Source organism: Tympanuchus pallidicinctus, unplaced genomic scaffold, assembly GCF_026119805.1.
Source record: "Tympanuchus pallidicinctus isolate F22 unplaced genomic scaffold, pur_lepc_1.0 scaffold31, whole genome shotgun sequence".
Taxonomy (NCBI): domain Eukaryota; kingdom Metazoa; phylum Chordata; class Aves; order Galliformes; family Phasianidae; genus Tympanuchus; species Tympanuchus pallidicinctus.
The window spans coordinates 13080153-13097393 of NW_026294749.1; the positions used below are offsets into that span (position 1 = coordinate 13080153).

A 17241-nucleotide genomic window follows, 5' to 3' on the forward strand; every position below is an offset into this window, starting at 1 on the left:
GGGGGCTTGTGGGAGGCGCTACGGGAGGCGTTCAGCCTGCTTTTTGTTTGGAAGTAGAACTGTGCTCATTTGGATTTCTGGTACGCTAGCCACTAGACCCTATCTCTGCACAGGCAGAAGAGAGAAATGGAGCCTGAAAATTGAGTAGATGTGAGTGCAATGCTGTGGCTAACCTCGTAGCAGGAAGTCTTGGTTTATGAAATTGTTGCTCACCTCCACTTCCTTGGGATGCAGGAGCATCCTAGGAAACATGAGAAATCTGCTTTGTGAAACACCTTTTAACTCTTCACTAAATGACCCACATCTCCTGACTTCTTACTACCATACGTATCGATGCACCAGCAAGGACCTGCTGTCAGGAAGGGCTTCGGAGCAGACCCAAAACTCAGACCCACAGGAACAGCTCTCAGGGCAGACTCAAAACCTGGACTCCTAGTCAGGCTGTGGCACTGAGTGCTGTGCTGCTTTCTGAAGGGGCACCAGGACAGGAGGGAGCACTGAAGAGGTACGCAGTGCACCTCACTTCACTAAGTTCTCTCATTGCATGCTATTCCTGCTCACTACAACGCATAGCCCTGAGGTCTCACAGTTGTTTAAGAACAGGGAAGAGCAGTCACTTCAGCTTAAAGACCAAGGGTTTTTCTTTCTCTATTTGCCCTAAGCACTTCTTAAGAGATTGGAAAGACAGCACGGCTCCGTGTGGGGGTAGGTAGCGGACCTGTCATAAAAGCAAAAAGCTCTGGGTAGTGGCCAAGCTTTTCTCTGTGCGTGTGTGCATGAAGGGGAAGGTGAGGGAACGGTGTCACTTAGCCCTGAGACGTGAGGAACACTAAGCATGCAAATACCTCCAGCCTTGGGTTTTGTGCATGTGTGGAGTGGGCCCTGGAGTCTTCTTGGTGCGAAATAGTAACATCCTCTGCAGAGGGTGGGAGTCTCATGTTTCCTTCTTGGCACTAACGCTTGTAAAAGAGCAGACTGTCTTACGAGCGTGAAAATCCATACACACAAACTTGGAGCTGTACCTAAACATTTCTCAGCTCTGCCTAATTTTACTACATGAACGCTGCAGTAGACGACAGGTCAGAGAGTGATTTTATAGTGGTCCTGTTAAGAAAGTGCATCTTTTCATGCAGCTGAAAGTTCAGCCCAAGAATTCTCCTTTGAATTGCTAAATCAGATTTAACCAGAATAAAAATATCTGTGAACCGTTTTTAACTAAAAAGCAAAAGTGCAGATAGAAGTTCTTAACAACGGTTTTTCTTAGTAGAAATCTTCCCTGGCAGCTAAGCCTGTCAATCAAATTGTTAGCATACATACAAAGGCATGTTTACGTGATGTGGAAGCTAAAAAAGACAAGGAGAGCCGTGCATTATTTATTGTGCTTCTCTCCTCAGCTACTCCCAAGTCCTCCTTCCTCTCCTTGTCCAATTCCAGTTTATCTGTGCTCTCTAGGCTACTCCATGTCTTGTCTTGGCTTATCTCTTCCATTTGTTGCCTTCAGTGAGTGCTCGCCATGGTGTGCCCAGCTCTGTCACTGAAGGAACATTCTCCCATCTCTGTCTATATCCATTAAATCCCAGCCCCCACTACCTGCATGAAAGCTTTCAATATTTGTTTTTCCTATCCAGTACCATCTTCTGCTGTTGTTTTGTGCTTGTACTGAGCCTGAGCTGGCTATTTGTTTTCATTCTGCACACTCTCTAATGTGATCTTTCTTCTTGCTCATATATTATTAATTTACCCTGTTGTTTTGATTATACCAGCCTTTCATCTCCTCATCTAAAGCACTCTAAAAGGACACGTAGCATACACAGCACCATATACAGCACCTCTTCTTGCCACATCACCTCACTGTTTTCCTCATTGAAACATCAGAAACAGACCTACATGTCAAGACAAGCACAGCTCCAGGAACGTATCCTGCTCACCATGGTGTACTGCTGCTCTCCCAGCTCCTGGCCCAGCCTTGTGTTCCCCAAGAATGAGCCCAGTAGATACCAACACATTTCTCAGGCATGGCCATGCAGGTATGGTGCTCCTGCTCAGAAGCAACAGAAGGATGGAGACCTCATTGCTCCACCTGTTGCACACACATTCACTTCTGAAATGCTTGGGACTTCACAAACCCAATCTAGGTAAGTCTCTGTTTCTTCCAGGTGGGCAGGTAGCTCCTACAGTTGTTTTAATTGACTTACACCATCTTTATTTTGTATGTATGAACAATAGTAACAACAGTGCAAACAAGGGAAACTACTGCTTCTACAGATTCCTGAGGAGGGGAAGCAGAGAGAAATGCCAGGCTCTGCTCCTGGGCACCAATGGCAAGATGGGAGTAGCACATGGCTACACCAGGGGAGGATCAGGCTGGGCCCTGGGAAACATTTCTGTACCATGAGTGATCAGACACTGGAGTAGGCTTCCTAGAGGGCTGGTTGATTTCCCATGTGTACAGTGTTCAAGAGACATTTGGACAATGAACTCGTGAATGTGCTTCAACTTCTGGTTATCTCTGAAGTGGTCAGCAGTTGGGCTCCAGCAGTTGATCTTTGTAGCTTCCTTCTAATAGAACTATTCTGCACCCCTCCCCTCCCCTCCCCTCCCCTCCCCTCCCCTCCCCTCCCCTCCCCTCCCCTCCCCTCCCCTCCCCTCCCCTCCCCTCCCCTCCCCTCCCCTCCCCTCCCCTCCCCTCCCCTCCCCTCCCCTCCCCTCCCCTCCCCTCTCCTCTCCTCTCCTCTCCTCTCCTCTCCTCTCCTCTCCTCTCCTCTCCTCTCCTCTCCTCTCCTCTCCTCTCCTCTCCTCTCCTCTCCTCTCCTCTCCTCTCCTCTCCTCCCCTCCCCTCCCCTCCCCTCCCCTCCCCTCTCCTCCCCTCCCCTCCCCTCTCCTCTCCTCTCCTCTCCTCTCCTCTCCTCCCCTCCCCTCCCCTCCCCTCTCCTCTCCTCCCCTCCCCTCCCCTCCCCTCCCCTGTCCTCTCCTCTCCTCTCCTCTCCTCTCCTCTCCTCTCCTCTCCTCTCCTCTCCTCTCCTCTCCTCTCCTATTTCATTCCATTATGTCCTATCCTATCCTATAATATTCTTTAGGCTAGGTGCGAATGCTCATGGAGAGGGAAATATCTTTATTCTTCATTGTCATACAGCTCTTAATCATAAATGGAGAAACTCACTTCTGCTCTGGGCTTCCATCCTCCAGCAGGCTTATTCCCAGTAGCTGTATGGTCATTCTTTCCAAGAGCTAGGCCAGCTGCCTTCCTGGATCTCCCGTGGGATCACACGTCCCCCAGTAATCTTTCTCCTCAAAGGACAAAGTCTGAATCTGCTGTCATCAGTACATGCACATAACAGAGAAATGAACAGAATCACAGAAAGGCTGAACTGGGAAGGGACCTTTGAGCTTTGCCTGCTCCAACTTAGAGCATGTTGCCTAGGCTCATATCCAGGCAGATTTTGGGTCTCTAGTGACCAATCATAGAATCATAGAATCACCAAGGTTGGAAAAGACCTAAAAGATCACCCAGTCCAACCGTTCACCTATTCCCAATAGCTCCTACTAAACCATGTCCCTCAACACAACATCCAGCCTTTCCTTGAACACCCCCAGGGTCGGTGACTCCACCACCTCCCTGGGCATCCATTCCAGTGCCTGACCACCCTTTCTGAAAAGTAATACTTCCTCATGTCCAGCCTGAATCTCCCCTGCCGTAGCTTGAAGCCATTCCCCCTGGTCCTACCACTGATGACACGAGAGAAGAGGCCGACCCCCAGCTCACTACAGCCTCCCTTCAGGAAGTTATAGAGAGCAGTGAGGTCTCCCCTGAGCCTCCTCTTCTCCAGGCTGAACATTCCCAGCTCCTTCAGCCTCTCCTCATCAGCCCTGTGTGAGGCCATATGAGGAAGACTCCACAGCCTGTGTGCAGCCTGTTCCACTGCTCAGGCCCCCTTCACAGTAAGATTTTTTTCATGATCCATGAGAAGGTGTGCAAGGGAAAAAGAATGAGCACAAAGAGCAGGATTTCTGCTGCAAACATCACACGATGCCGACCAAGACAGAGGAGGTACAAGGCAGGTGTAATCCTCACCCTGGGGTTTCTCTCAGCTGAAGGTTTGTATAAATGCTTGCCAGAAGCCCACTGTCTTCCCAGCCCAGAACTAAGCACTGTACTGGAGAAATCTCCACCCCCCAAGCATTAAGGTAAGTGCTTTATGGTATGTAACACAGAACCTGTTTCATATTAAGAAACTTCTTCTTTTTTTTTTTTTACTTCCCAGTAAGAGCCACTGCAGTACTCTGTCTTCTTTTAGGACTCCATCCTAACATCCTAATGTCTCAGTTGTTTATATCTCCTCTCTGCCCAGTGAGATTGCCATTTCTGAGACCACGGTGTCCAGTTGGGAATAAGAGTTTTCTCTGCATTTTAGATCTAACATTTATTCCTTCCATTTTGCCTTCCAGTTTTTCTTTACGAGATGAATATTTGCCTTGGGTTAGCTCTGTTCAGGCTCTTATAGTGATCCCCTTTACTATGTTGAGTTACAGATGAGTTACATGATGTGACTGGTGACTGATCCTCCCCAGCACATTTCTACTAAAGAGAAAACATTATGTGGATTTTAACACATATGTGGTGAGTTTTTGGGGCCAGTTGAGATCTCTGTATGAGAACAAGGTTTGACAAGTTTGCCAAGCACTTGGAGTTCAGAACTGCTACAGCTGTGAAGGAGCAGAAATGAGCTAAAAGCCATGGCCCTACTTTGCATAAATGCTGCTTCCAGTACAGCCAATTATCCCTTCTGCAGTCTGTGGTACTTTCTGTCTTTACTGGAGGAGCAGAGACCACCTGTGACCTGATCCCAGGCCCAGTGATGGGGTTGGTCACATACCCTGAGCATTAAAATCATTTACTTGTCAAGGTGGAGGCTGATTTTGACATAGACTCTGTACAGTGCTTGTGCAACAGAGGACAGTTCTGATGTGACTGCATTACCCTACATTGCTGAAATGCCCCAGCACTTTGTAAACCCACCCACTTTTTAAACTCACTTCGTAGTTTTCAGGCCCGAAGAGCCTATGCTGCCACGGGTGGTGACTGATTTCCATGAGAAAGAGCTTTCTTGGCAGAAGATGATTTCCCTGTAATGAATTCTTTATTCTTTCCACTCTCTTTCCTAATTCTGTTCCCTAAAAAGATAAGGAACCTCATTCTGTAGACACAGGCACATTCTGAGTATCTCCATTGCCAGAAGAAGATGGAACAATTTAGCCGTTGGACAGGCTTGGAGGCGCTTTAAAGGTGAAGCTGATGTTAGTTAACCTGTGTTCGTGTGACTGCATTTTGCTGCCACCTCTGTGGGATGGACATCTGCATCCACAGCTTGTTAGGAGCTGCCCTCTCCCATTGGGCTGTCCTCTGTGAGCCAGTGTGTCTCATCAGGAGTCTGAAAAAAATAAATGGAAGGAGTTTTCTTCCCGATGCACCCTGCTGCAGGTCGGCCTAATTACCCACCTTCCCTCCTGCTCTCCTCCAGAGCCAAACTCTCACCACAGCCGACAGAAAGCAAGTGCACTGCGAAGTTATGTTGTGACAAAACATCTGTCCTGCACTCAGTTTGCTGCGGGACTTGAGCAATGTAACATCTCTCCTGTGCTCCTTCTGTGCCAGCCACAGAAAGTCCTGACTAACGTGAATCACTGCAACAGGTCTGTGCTCTCAAGAGCAAGGCATCTGCCTACGGCTATGTTCCCTGCCCCTTTGTCAAAGCAGACCAGCATCTCTAAGCCCACAGGAGGATCTGCCTGCCTCGTCTGCCAGATCTGGATGTTGTTGCTCTTTCACAACAGGCAAGCTGTTCTCACCAAAGCACAGCCTACTGCCGCTATTATCAACTGTCAGCAGCACAGCCTGGAGGCAGCCTCCTCCTCCTCATGCTGCCTGCAGACCAGGTGCCAATACTTCTTGGCAGGGAGTGCAGCAAAAAGTCATAAAAGCTTTTTATATTTTCAGATCTACCGCTATGGAGATGTATGACCTTTTCAGGACAAAAGTATTATGTGTGTCAGTTAGTGCCAATATAAATGGCCCTTGGGAAGGTCTCTGTTTTAATAAAGTGGATGTGTTTCATCCTCAGAGAGCTCCACGTGTACATGAGTGAAATAAATGCTTTAAAAATTTGGCACTGCCTCTTGATCTTACACTTACAGTCCAAAGTAAAAGCTTTGTTTTTCTCAACATCAAATACCGTATGAAAAATGCTTCATTTTATTTCTCTGTTTCTTCCTTTCTGTCCTTGAATGCAGGTTCTATTGGACCCCACCCAGGGATCGCTGTGGGACCCGGCAGGCAGCAGTGCCCTGGTTCCCCCAGAGGCTTTCCAGTCAACAAGCAGCAGGATAGGAGTTACGCCAGGGAGGGTTAAGGCTGGATTTATATTCACACAAAGGAGGTGGCTGCTGTTCATTGAGCTTGTGTTGACCCAGCATCTGCTACTGCCTAAATTACTTGAGCCATTACAGGCCATCCAGCAGAGGCCGCTAATTTGCTCTATTACAGGAGACCAGCTCAGCTCATACGTGTTCTCCCTGCAGTGAATGGGTGCAAACCGGTGCACAGCAGCAGTTAATTGCAGATGTGACCTTACATGACTTTTATCCTAACTGTCTGCATTTGACAACTTTGAGGCTAAGGCAGAAATGGCTGCAGTGGAAGTGCTGAGGAATAAGACACTAATTCTCATTTTCTCTCCATCTTACGTATTTTTCCTCATTACAGTATTGCCTGCTGCCTTCAGCTGCTCTTTGCTTACTCAGAGTTAATAGGTTTCACATGCCTCAGTGCCACATCCTTCTTTTAGCCAAGCTAGGTCTCTGATGAGGCACGCCAAGTCACCTGTACTTGTGTCCAGGCTGCAGCGATGCTGGAGGACAACCCAAACGCCCTGTAATTGCGGTTCAGCAGGTGAATACCGAAGATTAAAGATGCTCAACGAGCCACCCCTGGCCATGCTGTTTTTCTGTAACACAGCATGTGCTGACATCAGAAACCATGAGGGAGAGGTGTGGGTTGTGACTGGGCGGCAGCTCTTTTACCTCCAGCACCTGACCTGGAGCAGCCTCTGAGTGCTGCCAGAGCAGGGACCTACTGACAGCCCCTGCACTCAGATCCCTGCGGGGGTTTGAGTGAAACGAGTCCGCACTATCAGTATGAGCTGCAGGCTGCTCTCTGAATGCCCGCCTCTGAAATCCAGCTCTCGCTATCAGGTCTATAAAACGGGTTGGTTTTGAAGGTTCCCCCCACTGCTTGCTGTATGCTGCATATCCCTGGTGCTGCACGATGCCGTGGGTTTGTAAGCACAGCTCTGGTCCAGGCCACTTGCCATGAGCCCTGGGCCTGCAGCAGGGAAGGCTGGCTGACACCCTGGGAGCTGCTGTGTGCAGCTTTCTGGAGAAGCAACGAGAGCTGGAGCTCATTCCTGATCCTCCACGGTGTCACTGTGGAAGCGTGCAGCTTTTTGAGACCATGGGAACACAAAGGAGAAAATGCCTTCATTGCTCAAACTTCTGATATGAAATTAATACAAATTTGATTAATATGAAATTGATTTAATGCTTTTAGCTCCTGTGTTTTGATGTTTGCTATACCTTCTGTTTGCTATACCTTCTGTTTGCTATACCTTCTGTTTGAAGGTATTTAGTTAATCAACATAATTTAGTATATTTGTATCTGTGAACATGGCTGCACAACTTGCAACGTGGTTTTCCTACAACCCCTGCTGTTACCACCTCTTTTTTTCCATCCACAACTGTAGTTCCTGCACTCCAGTATCTATAAGGATTTCCATTTATACTTCAGGAAAATGGTAACTTTTTCCATTCTCCTTCAAGTTGTGAAACAGAAACTATGTCTTGGCTGCACAGCACCAACAAGTACACCTGGTGATTTTTAAAGCTCAGTTCTTGGCTTCGTGAGCTTTTATTTGCAATTTCAAATATGAGAATCTACAGCTGTTAGTCCAGGCAGTTAGGCAAAAAGGTGTAAACCATGGGATTTCTCAGCTGGATTGAAATGAGACTCCTTTTGTGAAATCTCAGCACAGCTCAAAGGAAAAACTTCTGAGCAGCATAAGGGATGCAGTGTTGGGAATGGGTTCTTCCAGTGTTAAGGAGTGAGCACCCTGCTTCAGAAAATATATTATGCCTTTTCAGAGCAGAGGATCTTATATATTCTTTATGTTCTGATGCGGGAGACCAGGCACTGGTGGATGTACCAGTTTTCCAGCAGCTTTATAAATTAAAAATTTTAAAAAGAAAAAGAAAAAAGAAAACCAATAAAACAAAGCAAGCAAGCAAACAAAACAGAACAACTTGACTAAAATTCAGAGATACTTGGGTTTAGAGGCATGCAAGCCAAGCCAAGCACTGATGACGACAATACATAAGGCATGAATATGAGTTACTCACAAAATTCACGAGTGTCCTTCATGATTTAAGTCAAGCTTTGCCTCTGTAAAGACCACTGGAGAAACAGGCTCAGAGCAAAGCCTGTCGTGGGCAGTGAGCCAAGTACGCACTCATATTCGCTACCCTTTACTCAGGCACTGTGGACCTCATGTTTTAAAACATCTTCCATGTCCCATCTTAGGTAATTCAATATGCCTTCAGAAGTTCCAAGTTCAGCCCTTCAGCTGTTGTGCAGACGAGCTGACTAATTAAAGCAAGAGTTTATTCCTGTTTACACCTGCAACTCCTCGAGCATCTCAAGCCCCAACCTGGAAGCACGACGTGTCCGCTTGTATTAAAAATACCAGCACCCTGAAGATGAGCTGTGTTGCCAAGTTGATTTGAAGCCTTAATTTTGAAAACATAAAATAGGTTTCTGGCAACCTACTTGAGAGAGGCAGAGAGATTGTGTGGGTGAAAAGACAAACGTGGTTATTGAGAGCTGGGATTCCATGATAACAGTGCTGTAAGGTTTCCTAAGTAAAGAACAATCAGTGAGTTTTGAGTTCTTCTTTGTCGAGACCTGCAGCCAGCACAGTTTGGTAAGCTCAGGTGCTCCATCCTTTAATAGCTGAGCACTTCACTTGAAGGATGAATAATAAGGCGTCCTTTTCCTCCCCCTTACTCCCTCTCCAGCATCTTCCATTGTTGGTTACTGTTGTGATTAACTAATTTCCCAAACCACTGCTTTAACAATCTTTTCTTAGCTTCTAGGCATTAAGCAAAGATTGCTGCAGTGTAATTGGATTAATTTAGTGACTGACTTTGAACAGCATAATTGATTTATATTTTATTCCATTTCCTCTAGCCACTTATTTCACTAAAAAATCACAATGCAGCAAGGGCTGTGAGCCCAGGCAGGATCTCAAGCCCACTGCAGGCAAATCCCTGGATGTGAGTGTCCCCTTGCCAGCTTCACACTCCTTCCTTCTGCCACTCCGTGTGGGGCACTGAGTGCCAGAGGAGCCCTGAACAGGCTCACTGCTGAGGAGGGAGTTGCTGTTGCTCACAGAGGAGAAACTGAAGTGCAGAGAAAGCAAGGCTCAGAACCATGGGGGGACTGCAATGGCCTCTTCAGGATTGTGAGACCAGCTCATGGTGCATCATGCAGGGACCCCTCTCAGCGTGAAAATGAGCAGCCCTACCAACAGACCTGGTCCAAGGCTCCTGTGCTGCAGCACTGCCCCTCACAGCACCGACTTTGCTGCCTACTTCTGCACTAAGCACAGTCACTCTTCCAACCTGCACAGAGGGCAATATGAAGTCTCTCAAGGCAAGAGGCACCTGTAATGCAAGCAGCAAAGTTCATGACAGGAGGAAGATCGGACACGTGGGCAGACAAAATGTTGTTTTTTCTTTTGCTGATAATCAACACCGAGTGTCTTGAACCTAGATGTCTTTGTAAGGCAGCAGCTGGTGGGGATGTTAGCAGGCCCCTAGGGCTCAGAGACAGGACCATCCCACTGGTGCCACCCCCTTACTACTGTAATTACTGTTACTGCTGAGGGATACTTCAATGGGCCCTGAATCAGCACATTTGCTTGGTAGGATTACAGCGTGAGTTACTCAGGCTTGTAAAATAATACGTCATATCTTCTACATTTCTTAATTCCTGCCAAGCCCAGGACTGCCATCTCACTAATTACGGCAAAGCAAGTGGGCAGCGCTTGTGCCATGATTGTCCAGTGGAAGCTGGCATGAACTGTGCCACAATCACATTGGTGACCTGGGGTTGCAGCCCCATGCCCTCTGTGCAGCAGGTGCGTTTGTGTAGGACAGAGCACTGCTGTGATTGCACCAAGTTGCTCCCTGTCAAAGCAGAGGAGGAAGGGAGAAAGCAAGACAGTCATGGCAAGAATTTCCCACTCTAGTACCAAAACACTTGGAGCAATCTTGTTACTGAAAGGTTCTTCTGGTGGTTTCATATGGGTGCGAAGCTGGACTCCACTCTGCTCTTCTCATTCTGCATTTTCAAAGGAGAAGGGGAAAAAAAACAATGAAAAATGGATCTGAGGTTCAAACAGATAGGGTGTCACTCATCAGTTACTGTCACGGGAAGAACAGACTCAGAGCAGTGAGATTTACATGTTTTATTGCATTTGAAAGCAGACTTGAGCAGTGTCAACTGAAAGCAAACTGAAAACATCTTTCTACAATCAATTCTTCTTTATGCTCTCACCCCAAGTTGTGCAGGGGAGAATGTTGTGTTAATCCATGATATCTTCTCTCTGCCACTACTCACAGTCACTGTCTTTCCCTATGCACGCTCTACATGCAGTCTCTCCCTGCCTGAATGGAGTTTGCACGGGCTTCCCACATGCTACACCTCTACAAGGATTGCTTCAACATGGCTCTGCACCACAGGCTCCATCTTTCAGCTCCAGCACGAATCTCCGACCCCTTGCCGCACGCAGGGCCGTCGACCTCCCCATGTCACGGCGGAGCGGGCCGCCTCCGAGCCGTTAATCTGCAAGAAAGTCGCAGGGCAAGAAGAGAGCGAAAAGGGCTGTTGGGTAACTGGGTGGGGAGCAACCGGTCTGTTCTGAGCGAGAGGGGAATATTTCCTCCTCTGGAGCAGGCAGGGGGATTGGCTGGGAGCTCATCTGCTCTCACAGCAAGGACAGAAGAACACTGGCACGCACCGACGGGCCTCACCTGCCCCTCCAGGCACTGGAGATCCTGGTACGGTTCTCCAGAATGAGCTGCTCTGGGAAGCGTGGCCTTACAGCGTCTCTGCGTTCTGTCTCTGTCGCTCCGCTATTGGGTCACGCCGCGAGGGGAAGCGTTGCCCTTCCTTCAGCCCGCTGCTTCCTCTTCCAGGTACACGCACGAGATCGAACTTGAAACGCCCGACACAGCAAAGGTGGACCTGAAGTACCACGTGAAGACCAGACGTGGGCAAGACTGGGCAAGAGGCAGGAAAGGTGAGGGACCCGGGGGTTGCCATCGGGGGACTCTGTGTTTGCCTTCCTCCTCGTCTGGAGGCGGTTAGAGCTGACCTTACCACAGGGCGCCCGGAAGAGCGTGAGACGCTTCCGGTGACTCTTTGTACCGTTATGGGAAAGCCTGAGCGATCCATTGCGAAGAGAGTTCTCAGGGCAGCCCTCCATCACAAGTGGCCACGGGGATCATCCCAGCAGAGGACACTTTCCCAGTGGCCTCCACTCGGCTGCCTGCCCTGCCAGCCCTGGAAATCCCTCCCCTCGCTTCCCTTCGTATTCTCTGATGTCTCAAAAGCAATTCCTCTGGTGTGAGCACGCCCCAGTAGCAAAGCTGTGTGCGTGGGACGTGCATCAAGAGATGAAAGAGCCAGCTCCTCTTGTGCTAAACGAGTCCCCTCCCCACGATGGCTCTTTGAGACCACCGGCAACTGCCAGGGCCTCCCCCATTTCAGCACACAGACCAGATGAAGGCCTCAGGTAGCGTTCCCCAGGGAACAGCGTTGCCCCACAGCCATGAGGAGTCGGACCAAAACCGTGCCAGAAGCACAGCTGTTGGAAGTTTTCCCCTTTCCTCTTTCTAGGGGACCTTTGCGAGACGCGCCTCCTTCATCGCGCAGCGCTTCCTCCCAGGAGGTTACCGCCACTGACTGGAATGCGGGGCAGAGACCAGGCAGCCGAGGAGAAAGAGCCTCGCACCAGGTGAGACTCCTGGCCAAAGAAATGCGGGCGGTGCCACGCTCTTGCCTCCGTGGGAGCGAAGTTTCTCCCGGATCCAGAGGCTGTATGGATTCAAGCAGCTCTGCATGACAGACGCCCCGTAGCATCCCTTCTGAGCTGGGTAACTCATGGCAAGTGCTCCTCGCGAGAGCGCAGAGACTTTCTTGCTTCCCTTCAGGTGGAAGCGAACCGGGCCTTTCTGTTTGCCGAGCCCGGTGCCCAAAGGGACAGGAAACGTCCCGGGAAGGGATGAGGGTGTTCCTTTCCTAGGAGCGTTTGAGCAGGAGTGAGCGTGTTTGTGGGCTGCTGTCAGCGCCGCAGGCTGTTCCCAGGTCTCCAAGGGAGGTGGTAGAGACCAGCTCAGTCATTTGGGGGCTCTTGCAGACTTTTTTTGCTGAGGAGGCTGCTGAAACACGTTCAAGCACGCAACGCAGACCCAGCACCTCCTGCCCTCCTGTCAACTCTCCCCACCGTGTCTTTACAGGCAGCTACCGGCCATCCCGAGGAGATCCATGCCAGAAAAGGAAGAGAAAGTAGTTCCTCTGCTGGGTCCCCGGATGGTGGACTTCTTTGCCATAGCGAGGGAGAAGAAGAGAATGGTACGTGGCACAGACTGCTGCAGCACATTTGTCTCAGTGAACTGTAGAAGAGCATCACTGACTCTCACAGCGCTCTTTGCTGCGCGTTCACGCGACACCTCGCTTGAAGAGAGATCAGCAGCGAGGGCGATTGGGAATAAGCTGTTCACTGCCGTTAGCCTCCCGCAAGCCACCCCAGGAGCTGATCTGGGGGTGTTCCTGACTGCTTGTCTAGAACTGCCAGCTGCCTTTAGCCCTTTAGTGGTTGTTTATTTTCCTGGCTGTTGCAGAAGGGCTCTTCAGTCGAGTCCGCAGGAGCCTGGCAGCAGACCAGAAAGGCGGGTGGTAGAGGGTGAAATGGAGTCAGGAGGGGAAAGCCCTCAGCCTCCACAGAGACTAACGTTGCCTGTTGTTGCATTTAGGCCGACCTCGAAGCAAAGGCTCTAGAGACCAAGAAAGGAAAGGTGGTGAAGAGGCAGAATGTGAGGAAGGAGGAGGAGAAAGGGAAGAACGTGAGGAAGGAGAGGGAGGCGAAAAAGGTGAAGGAGGTGAAGCCGGTGAAGGAGGTGAAGCCGGTGAAGTCGGTGAAACCAGTGAAGCCGGTGAAGCCGGTCAAACCAGTGAAGGAGGTGAAGCCGGTGAAGGAGGCGAAGCCGGTAAAGCCGGAGAAGGAGGTGAAGCCGGAGAAGGAGGTGCAGGAGAAGAAATTTCCAAAAGTGACGCAGAAAAAGCTGCAGCAAAAGTTGCAAGGGAAGAAAGCAGAAAAAGGCGAGCAGCAAAAGTCGCAAGAGAAGGACACGGAAGCTGAGCCGGAAGAAGTGAAGCTGCCAGCGGCCCAGGTACTTTGCATCCCTGCAAGAAAGCAGCAGCACTTTCCCATCCAGGGGAGCTGAGACTGCATGGTGCCTCTGGCACCCGGGCCAGAGCAGTAGTGGTGGTGCAGCAGCGCTGGGTGGGGGACTGCTGCCTTTTGTGAGCAAGAGGACCCAACAGGGCGCTGTAACAAAGCCCTGGTCACGCTGAGACATGGCCTCAAGAGCGTGCTGAGGTCCCTCTCCTGATTCTTTTCCTGCCCCACTGCAGTCCCCACTGGAGTGGTCTTGCGGGGAGCTGCATGCTGGGAAGCAGCACCACAGCGCCGAGTGTCTTTTCCTATGCAGGAAACCTCTGTCACCGAGGAAGAATACTCAATCTCTCTGTCTGGGAGCGAGACAGAGAGTTCCAGCTCCTCCCCCAGCCTGAGAGAGAGGATGATGGGGAAGCAGGAAGAGGCCGAGGAAGAGCCGCGCGCAGTCTTCTGGGACAGCGCTGCTTTGCCTAAACGGTAAGCGTGCACCAACTGCACCCGAGGCCAGGGGCAGGGGGGTGGTGAGTCACCTGTGCTGTGGATCAGGGAAGCCAGCTTTTGAGTCGTGGTGCCGCACGCAGCGCCCGGAGAGCTCTGAGGCCGTGGATACGGTCGTGGTTAGGGCCCGATGCCACGAGCCTCTCTGGAGCCCAAGGCAGCCCACGCGTGGAAGTCGTCCTGCGTCAGAGTGGCTGTGGGGCCAAGTGGGGCCACGCGTGGAACAGACTGGGTGAAGAAAGAGGCAGGGGCGTCACGGCTGAAGAGTGAGACGGATTTTGTGCTCGCTGTTGCAGGAAGCTTTCTTCGAGGACAGATGAGGCCCTGCGGGAGGTGGTGAAGCTCATTGTGGGGCAGGTGTCCCGTGAGCAGCAGGGCCGGAGAGACGCAGAGAAGGATCTGCAGGACCGGCTCCAGAGGTAAAGCTCTCCAGACAGGCAGCTTGCTCTCCCACACTGCCCTTCTCCCACCCCCTGCAGCACCAGGGCAAAAGAGGGGCCTTTCCTGGACGCGGGCTCTCGGCACGGCCACCTGCAGCAGTGGTGGCAGGCACCAAGCTTGGGAGCCCCAGCCAGAGGCCGGTCTCCCTGTGCTCACACCCCCTCCCGCTCTGTGCCTACAGTGAGCTTGCAGTGCTGTGGTGGAGTCGGCCATCCACACACGCACCTGGCCTCCTCCATCTGCCAGGAGCGGAGCACAGACCTGCACCCCCTGCTGGACCAAAGCCAGAGAAGGCGTCACGCAGAGTGGTAAGTGGGCTCCCGTAAGCAGCGTGTCACAGCTAGCCGTAGCAAGCCAAGGGAAGACCCTCTTGGGCCTGTGGGATGGAGAGCGGCTGGCGGTGGAGCTGGAGACCTCCGCACAGACACCCAGCCAGCGGGCGCTGGGGACGAAGGTTCCCAGCGCAGCTCAGGCAGCTGCAGGCGGAAGGCTCTGAGGTGTCGGCCAGGGTCTGGCGGCCCTCCGTTCTCCAACCGGCGTCCCTCCCTCTCCTCCCAGAACACAGAGCCCCGAGCACCTCGCTCTCACAGCCTGTATCTGCCCGGGCCGAGGTCTCAGCCACCGCCTGACTCAGTGCCTGGTCAGTCAGCCCCACAGCAGGCTACCCCAGATCGGGACTGGCCACAAGGGCTGCAGTTACATCACAGGGACCAGGAGCCTGCTCTCTCTAGACCTGCATGAGCAGAACCACTCTCTCGTACTGCAGAGAGACTTGCAGCGTTGCGCTGCGTGTCTCTGCGCTCACAAAACTACTGAGCTTTACACTGAACTCCTCAGGTCCGGAGAGTCGTGGTCAGGCACGTCGACCAGGACCACGAGAGATCCAGCAGCAGTGAGATTCTGGAGCCAGACATCCACTAAGTGTCACCCAACAGCTCAACGAGGACCACCTTTCACTGTCGGCGACGCTCACGGTGACACTGTTAAAGGCGTCGCCGCTTTCCATATTACCCTTTCCCTATACCCAATAAACCCCAACCCCATCCCCAAACACCGTGGCTCTTTCCTTGGTCGCCGTGAAACGCGCGCTTTACAGAGGGGGCCTTGTAAAGCCAGGTGCTCCCCTCCCCAGGGTTCCCGGGCCTGCATCGGCAGGGCTACCCGGAGCTGCACGGGCACCACAGTGTGCTGCGAGGGTGCTGAAATCCAAGGCAGAAACCTTGCGTGAGGAGATGAGGAGGAAAGCCCGGTCCTCCTCCCTCCGAGCTCCATCTCGGAGTGGGAGCTGGGAGCTGGGAGCCTTCTCTAGTGTCACCAGTGTGGCTGTGCAATCTGCACGCTGACAGCTTTGCCCCCGGCTGCTTTGGCTGGCTTGAGGGCGGCCCCTTCCACATCCTGCCCCTTGCCATTGCTGGCAGATCCACGGCTGAAGCCAGGAATGCCTGTGCTCAAAAGGTGACGTGCTCAGCCAGTGGGGCTTTCTGAGCCCAGGCTTAACGGCTCAACAGCTCTAAGTCAGTTCTGAGACAGCATCCTGTCAATCCTCTTTGGGCTGCTGTTTCCCGTCTTGCGTGTGTTTTCCAGTAACTCAGACAAAAATCGGACGTATTTTAAAACGCACTTTTTGATACCTGTCTCCCACAGTACGGGCCCCCTTCAACTCCAGGTGAGCTTTGCCCACGTGAATATTTCTCCTACAGAGGTGAACAGCGTGTCTGTAGTTCACTGCTGTCACCTGACCTTACTTCCATTTGCTAGACACTGATTTTCCACCCCGGCTCTACAAGATCAAGCCAAACCCATCCCGTGCCCCGCTTCCGTGACTTCTGACATATGGCATTTGCCAGTTGCCCCGCTCTTCATAAAGAGATGGTGCTTGAAAAGGGTCCAGCGCTCATTAATGGAACCCTTCCAAATAATTGAGCGAATGATGAAGGCATCAAAGTGTTCAAACGGAACCGTTTTATCTGTTCCACTTCGCTGTTTTGAATTTGTAAATGCCAGTACAGAGTAAGCTGAGCGAGTTGACAGCTTTGCAGCAGAGTGACCAAAAGAGCTGTGCAGGAATACGGCTGCTTTTTTTTCCTGCTCAAAACTAATAGTGGTTCTGTATGAAACGGAGCTTTCTCGTGGGCCAGAGATTTAGCGCTGCTGTTTGGTGCGCATCATTGGGGAAACACTTCACTTGGAACGGGTTGACAGTTGAGAACGGACAGCATGTTTGCTATTGCTTCTTCTGTCATCATGTGGGTGGCTTGAACTGTTGCAGTTCCAATATGTGGGGTTATGATGGCGTTATTTAATTTCAACAAAGGATGATTTCTGCAAGAAACAGCAAGGACAGCGTATTACACCCGCAAGAAGCAGAAAGAACAGCATGGATATCACACGTTCCGTTAATTCTTCTGCTAGTTGCTGAGGTCAGAAGCTCAGGAAACAGCAAAGGCATTGATACGAAGGGGCCACGTACACAGGATTGGCAGAAAACGTTGGTAAATTTGCTTACCCATTTCTCCATCCTCTCTACTGGCCTCGGTGCCTTGCTTGGCACTCATGTTGTCTCGACAATGTGGAAGGCAGAATAGTTGGTCATCAGCTTAGGACTGCGCAAGATAAGAACGCCCTGAATGAAGGAAGAGGAATTGTCTTGGGCCACAGGCAAAATCTATGATGAAGTTGGTGGACACGGGCTAACAAGGATAATTTTCCTTGTTCTCCTTTCTACGAAACC

The 17241-nt window shown here is 51.1% G+C and overlaps 2 protein-coding genes across 4 annotated transcripts in view; one reads left to right on the top strand and one right to left on the bottom strand.

The window, feature by feature from the left end:
- Positions 1 to 10229: 10229 nt before the first annotated feature.
- LOC128087695 (triadin-like) lies at positions 10230 to 15561 on the top strand. The gene is made up of 10 exons (XM_052697551.1): positions 10230 to 10247; positions 10866 to 11000; positions 11288 to 11411; positions 12011 to 12128; positions 12631 to 12745; positions 13147 to 13563; positions 13885 to 14048; positions 14366 to 14488; positions 14692 to 14818; positions 15348 to 15561. The coding sequence occupies exons 1-10, from the start codon at positions 10230 to 10232 to the stop codon at positions 15429 to 15431; spliced, it is 1425 nt and encodes a 474-aa protein (XP_052553511.1). The 3' UTR covers positions 15432 to 15561.
- Positions 15562 to 16452: 891 nt separating this feature from the next.
- Positions 16453 to 17241, bottom strand: part of LOC128087899 (probable 2-ketogluconate reductase) — a 30246-nt gene continuing 29457 nt past the window's right edge. Inside the window, exon 6 of one of the 3 annotated variants that reach the window (XM_052697901.1) lies at positions 16453 to 16832. In XM_052697901.1, the coding sequence (XP_052553861.1) occupies positions 16676 to 16832 (157 nt within the window). In that variant the 3' untranslated portion in view covers positions 16453 to 16675. The remainder of the gene's footprint in view (positions 16833 to 17241) is intronic. The other 2 variants (XR_008210062.1, XM_052697903.1) reach the window with 2 other exon arrangements.